At 52.2% G+C, this 6314-nt stretch overlaps 1 protein-coding gene across 1 annotated transcript; it reads right to left on the reverse strand.

The window, feature by feature from the left end:
* Positions 1 to 348: 348 nt before the first annotated feature.
* TAF9B (TATA-box binding protein associated factor 9b) lies at positions 349 to 3474 on the reverse strand. The gene is made up of 7 exons (XM_015860070.1): positions 3346 to 3474; positions 3199 to 3280; positions 2988 to 3124; positions 2783 to 2917; positions 2265 to 2346; positions 1895 to 2008; positions 349 to 1588 (listed from the first exon to the last, which is right to left on the reverse strand). The coding sequence occupies exons 1-7, from the start codon at positions 3394 to 3396 to the stop codon at positions 1422 to 1424; spliced, it is 768 nt and encodes a 255-aa protein (XP_015715556.1). The 5' UTR covers positions 3397 to 3474; the 3' UTR covers positions 349 to 1421.
* Between the last annotated feature and the right edge of the window lie 2840 nt (positions 3475 to 6314).

The raw sequence follows: 6314 nt of genomic DNA on the forward strand, positions 1-6314 counted from the left end.
GTGAAATTGGTATCGGTGGGAGCAAGCATCTCCCTTTGCTCTCCATCACCCCACAAAGCTTCCCATCCACCATGCAAGGAGGTGCAGGGTGAGTCAGGCCTGGTTCATCGCTGCAGAATGAAGCTGGAACAAAGGAAAGAAATCTCCGTGCAGGTGAAATAGCTGGGACCTAGTGGATGGGCCTGTGGCTGCAGGGATACTGTCCTACCTGCTGTGCTGTGTGTGCCGGGGCCAGCCCATCCACTATGCTTTCTATTGAAGGTATGAGAAATAGTACCTGAGACAGCAGAGAGCACATAAAGGTACTCATGCATTTATAGAGAAGGTGAGAGGGCTTTCACACACACATATCTAGAATTGATTCTGTATTTATTGTATATGTCATATAATTATGTGTGATACGGAGTGTAACACAGTCTGTAATTATAACCACTGCAATTAAGCACTGCATGGTGCCACTTATTACTACTCCATACTTATATGAAAGGGTGCCTGAGCCTGACTGTACAGCAGCTCCATGGCTGCTGGTCTATGGAAGGTGACTGCAGGGGGGGAAAAAGAATCAATTCAGGTGTGAACAGCACAGGTGAAGCTCCTGTGTGAGATACAGCCCTGTACACACATTCTGATAACATACAAGTTGCTTTAGAACACACTTATGTGGCTGTATAAAGCCTGTGTGCCCCTCTGAGGGGTGGGTGTGCACACATGCATTGCTGAAACCACTTGGTTCCTTCAGCCTTTAACTACTCGCAGTGAAACAAGTTGATCTCGTTCTGTTTGCTTATTACAGCATTCCTGGGACCTTGACACACAACAGAAGCATCTTCCAGTGCAGCTCTATGGAAATACACAGAACAAGGAAGGGGGGAGCAGGGAGCTGTTACCTCTTCCTGTCTGCATTTCTCCTGTTGAAGAGAGCACTAGGCCAGCACATGGACAATAATGTATGCAACCTGTGCAACCTAGAAGCATTATATACATTAAAGGGGGGGGGGGGGGGGAGGAGAGAAGTAGCAAAGATGCTTTCCCTCCTCATCTAGGATTTTATTTTCTATTATTTGATACAAAATTCATTAGCTGCTGTATTCTCTACCACCCCATTTTCTACGTATTGTGGGGGTTTTGGCACAGAACAGTATTGTGAGCATCCAGCAGGGAAATGGACTCTCCTCCGTTTGACATAAGGTAACAGCAGAGATGTTGCCATAAAGTCCAAAAGCCACCAAAGATCAGATGAAAATGGGAACTGCTCCTTGGTTTTTCCACAGGTCACCTATCTCTTTCTCACTGTACACCCAACTGCATACTAACAGAGTCCTGGCATCCTATGGAATAGCTTACAAAGAACACTTGGGGGGGGAAGACCCTTTCATACTCAATATGAATCACTGAAGAACAGGAGGGTTGGGGCAGCTTTCTCACAAGTTATCATAATCATCATCATCCTCATGCTTCCTTTTCAAGGGGTTCGATTCATTCGCTGCATTCTGTGAGGATACCATGTTTGTAGTAATCAGAATGTTCTTTGGTCCAATTAACGAGGGGTTAATTAGCACATTCTGAACTGTTGGCGTAGTTGGTGTGGCTGCGAAGATGAAAGAAAGAAAAGCAATCGGGAACTGAACACGTTGAAAAATGCTTTTCCCCCACACTTGAAACCCCATTTCCACTCTGAAGCTCTCAGGGCAAGTAAAGGGGAGAGAGCAGAACTGTGAGGGAATGGAGAAGGGACAGTGAAGGGGTACAGGAAATCTGTGCAGCTCTGTGTGCTCTGGTTGAATACAGTGAAATAACTTCCCGTGTTATTACTATAAATCAACTTCTCTGCTCAAAGGAACACCAAGAAGCTGTGCAGAACGGAGGGGCCGGTGCTTGGTAGTTTGCCTCTTACCTGCCTTGACCGCTGCTTGAGAAGAAGGGATCTGCACAGTGAACCTCTGCCCAGTGAGCGACACCGGAGTGCCCACTTTAGTTGAAACAGACACTGTTTGTGCTGAAGGTGTTCCTACATTGGAAACAGCTCAGTCAGAACACACAGGAACGCACTGACCAGGAGTTACACGGACTTACCAAAGGTAACAACAGCCCTTTGAAAAGAAACTTACTTGTTTTTCGGATGCTGTCAGTTCAGGTGTCATATAACCACTAAGCCTGCATGGCAGCCAGCATTACCAGCGCCCTCAGCATGCTTTAAAAACAGCTCTCAAGACTTTCTCCTTCACTAAATCACCATGGGAAACCCTCACTGAGCTGCTGCTTACCTAAGGTGGGAGTGCTGGGCCTGCTGCTCACAGCTCCAACGCTCAGGCGAGGGACTGTGATCCTGCCTGCAGAGGAGGTGACCTGGCAAGAGAGAATAGTCCGATTAACATGGCATTCAGAATGACCAGCTCTTCACATGCAGGTAGGAAGTGGTTCTCCCTACACAGCCACAGAGAGCAATACTTTGTTAGGCCACAACCTGTGTTCCAATACTGAAGCTCTCAGACTGTCTGTGGTGTGGACAAAGACCTGCACAGAGCTGATCTGCCAGCAGGTCGGCGGGGTTGGATTCTATAGGGAAGAATAACTGCAACCATCCAACCACCACTGACTTCTACTCTCACCCAGCACCAAGCCACATCCCTTGTCGATACCTGCAATCTAACCTTAAGCTCAGTCTGTCTCCATGGGAGAGGAGCTGCAGCCATCGCACGCCCCCTTAAGCAGCACTAACAGCCCACGCCAGCATCACTCCCAGCAAACACAGCGTGCTCTCGGTGCAGCACTGCTGCCTCACCTTCTTCTGCAGGGACTTGAGGCGGTAGTTGGGCGCAGTCAGGCAGTATCTGTCGGGGGGCAGCCTGGGCCCGGAGTAAGGTTTGATCAGCGGCAGCGGCGTCTGGTTCTTCTGCCTGGCGATGTCCAACAGGAACTGAACGCCCGGCGTTACAACGTTACTCGTTACTCGTCCCCCCTCCCCAACTCCCCCGGCCGTGACTCACATCGCGGGGCGGCGGGGACGTGAAGGACTGATCGGTGCGGCACTGGATCGCCAGCCTCACGTCGTCCGCGTCCACGCTGGATTTCTTGGCGTGGCTGGAGTAAATCTTGGCGTCCTCCAGGATGGTGGTCACGTACCCTGCGGGAACAAGGGGCCTCAGAGCGGGATCCCGCCCCGCACGGCCGGGCCCGGCCGCCCCGCCCCGCGCTCACTGTAGGCGAACTCCAGCATCTGGTTGATGACGCGCGGCTCGTACTCCGTGATGCCCATGTCCTTCAGGATCTGCGCCATCACCTGCGGGACACACGCACAGTCACCTCGGCCCGGCCCGCTCCGGCCCCGCGGTCCCGCTCCGTTACCTGCGCGTCCTTAGGAGCGCTCTTGGGCGACGCCATCTTGGCCGGCTCCATCGCTTCCGCCTCCCCGAGGCGGCCACTTCCGTCGCGTTACCGGGGGTCAGAGCGCCGCCACGGCGGCCGGAAGTGCGGGAGGCGTTGCCATGGAGACGAGGCCTAGTTATGGGGGGAGGGACCAGCCGGGCCTGCGGGCACATCGCAACAGATGGAGGTTAATGTCTTTCCAGCAGACGTAGTATTTAGTGATTTAACATCAATACATCGGTGCACAGCACTGCACAGCACAGCACAGCTCAGCACTGTACTGCACAGCACTGCACTGCACAGCACAGCATTGCACAGTATTGTACAGCACTGCACAGCACTGCATGACACAGCACCGCACAGCACAGCACTGTACTGCACTGCACAGCACAGCACAGCACTGCACAGCACAGCACTGCACAGCACTGCACAGCACAGCACTGCACAGCACAGCACAGCATTGCACAGCACTTCACAGCACAGCATTGCACAGTATTGCACAGCACTGCACAGCACAGCACTGCACAGCACAGCACAGCACAGCATTGCACAGCACTTCACAGCACAGCATTGCACAGTATTGCACAGCACTGCACAGCACAGCACTTCACAGCACAGCACTGCACAGCACAGCACAGCATTGCACAGCACCACACAGCACAGCACTTCACAGCACAGCACTGCACAGCACAGCACTGCACTGCACAGCATTGCACAGTATTGTACAGCACTTCACAGCACAGCACTGCACAGTATTGCACAGGACAGCACAGCACTGCACAGCACAGCATTGCACAGCATCACACAGCACAGCACTGCACAGCACAGCACTGCACAGCACTGCACAGCACCGCACAGTACTGATCTGCACTGCACAGCACAGCACAGCACTGCACAGCACTGTACTGCACTGGACAGCACTGCAGAGCATTGCACTGCACAGCACTGCACAGCACTGTACTGCACTGCACAGCACTGCACAGCACTGCAGAGGGCAGAGTTGGCCCCGTGAGCAGCACGTGGCAGTGCTGGCCGTGCCGACAGCCAAGTGCTGCTGCTGGGCTCTTTGGCTGGAAGCGCTCGCAGAGCTTTGGTCCAAGTCATTTGACTTTCATGAGTCATAGAATCTTACACAAAAACATCCTGCAAGGAGGGAACGGAGGATGAATTCCAGACACTGACCTTAGACAACAAACAAAAGCCACTTTTTCCTCCTTGTCTTCGCTTAGTGCAGGAGGGGAGCTTTTCCTCCATGAACAGAACACAGACTGGGGATCAGGGTGAGACTCAGGAGGCCATTTGCCAGCAGTGCCTTTTATAAGAGGTGAGGCACTTCGTATGGGTTTACCTCAGAGAGCAGCTAAAGGCCCTTTTGGACCCAGGGGCTCCCTCCCTGCCCTTGGCCACGGCAGCTTCCTCCCCGGCTCCTGTCCTCCGGCCGTGCCATGAATGCTGGTGCTCAACTTTCCGTGAGCGCTCCGCCTGCTGCCCAAATAAAGGAGCAGTTGCTCCTCATCCCTGCCCAGACACTGAGGTTTCTTTCAGAGTTAGAAAACAGGAAATCAGGTCGCAGCGTGGCCAGGCTGAGCAATGCCTCCTCCCACTGCCACCACTGAACCAGGGACATTCAGCAGAGGTAACTAAGGCTGGGAGCAATCTACTGAGACACTGTGCAGCCCACCCCCCCTCCCCAGCTCTGATGTTTAAGTCCCCACCAGCACAGCATCAGGTGTTGATTAGAAGTGCTTAAGGTTCAGCAGAAAGCGAAGCCCTCACACCTAGACAGCTTGCATTACCTTGATGCACTGCAGTGCATAGATCTCTTGAAAAACACAGCCAGTGCTTCAACCTCTTGGACATGACAGCAGAAATCCTGCTAACATTAAAAGCAAAGCTCTGTCAGCATAACACAGTGACTGTTCAGCACCGACCTTTCAAGCCCAAATCCCACACCATTTGGCTCTGCAAAACGCTGGGTTTTGGATAGTCTCAGACAGGAGAGCTGCAAGGAGTGCAGCTCCAGGGAGGACAGGTGAGGTTTCTTTTGTACCCGGCATCTCACTTCACTTCATCCAGGGTTAGGGAGCTGTGCTGGAGCTGCCAGCCCAGCAGTGAGAGCAGCATCTCAGACCCCGCGCTGAGTGCCATTAACCCGCTGCCCCCTGGAGGCTTCCCTTGTGTTTTCTCTGGCTCTGATCCCATTTCCCTTCGCCTTCCCCACGCTGGTGCTTCCAGCTCGCAATCTCTGATCTTTTCTGAAGTGGAAAGTAAATCAGGGCTCAACGTCAGGCTGTCTCATTCTGAAGATTGATGTTCAAATAAAGGCTTTCCCATCGTAACTTCATCCAGCCACTATTAATTTATCACCCCGTGGCATCTGCTGGGTAAGAGCTCAAGTGGGAAAGGCCCTACATAAACACAGAATGATGGAAAACTGGGAGACTGGTCCAAATGGCCTTGTTCATTTTCCACTATCAAAGAACTGTTTTATCCTATCTGAGACTGAAGGCATTTTTTTTTTTATTTTTTTATTTTTTGCAGGGTAAGGAGGAAGGCAGAGTGAAGGGTGTGATTTAGGGCAGCACCATTAAAGCATATTGGGGGGGGGGGAAAGGATGGATCACTGTGCAATGGGCAGCATGGGATGCCTCCGCATCATGGAGCCCAGAGCCCAGGTTCTGTACCCAGCACTTCTGTATCCTGAAGGCTCTGAGACCTGAAGGCAGAACAAACAGCCACACATTAAGTAACAAAATGAAGCCTACATGCACCTTTCATGGCAGGGTAAGGGCACACCTCCTACCCCAGTGGCCCCCTGGGACACCTACCTGTAACTTCATCCAGAAAGACCTGCTTAGATCCAGCTCAGTGATAACTCAGCAAACGTTTCTCCAACTTCAATTACATGCTACAGAAGTGACTGCTCCCAGATAAGGGCAAATCCCACA

Source organism: Coturnix japonica, chromosome 4 (assembly GCF_001577835.2).
Source record: "Coturnix japonica isolate 7356 chromosome 4, Coturnix japonica 2.1, whole genome shotgun sequence".
NCBI lineage: Eukaryota > Metazoa > Chordata > Aves > Galliformes > Phasianidae > Coturnix > Coturnix japonica.

Coding starts and splice junctions, on each gene's coding strand:
- TAF9B (XM_015860070.1), bottom strand. CDS start 3,396: ATGGAGCCGGCCAAGATGGCGTCGCCCAAGAGCGCTCCTAAGGACGCG. Junction 3,125..3,198: donor GATGCTGGAGTTCGCCTACA/GTGAGCGCGGGG, acceptor TTGTTCCCGCAG/GGTACGTGACCACCATCCTG. Junction 1,589..1,894: donor TCAAGCAGCGGTCAAGGCAG/GTAAGAGGCAAA, acceptor TCATCTTCGCAG/CCACACCAACTACGCCAACA.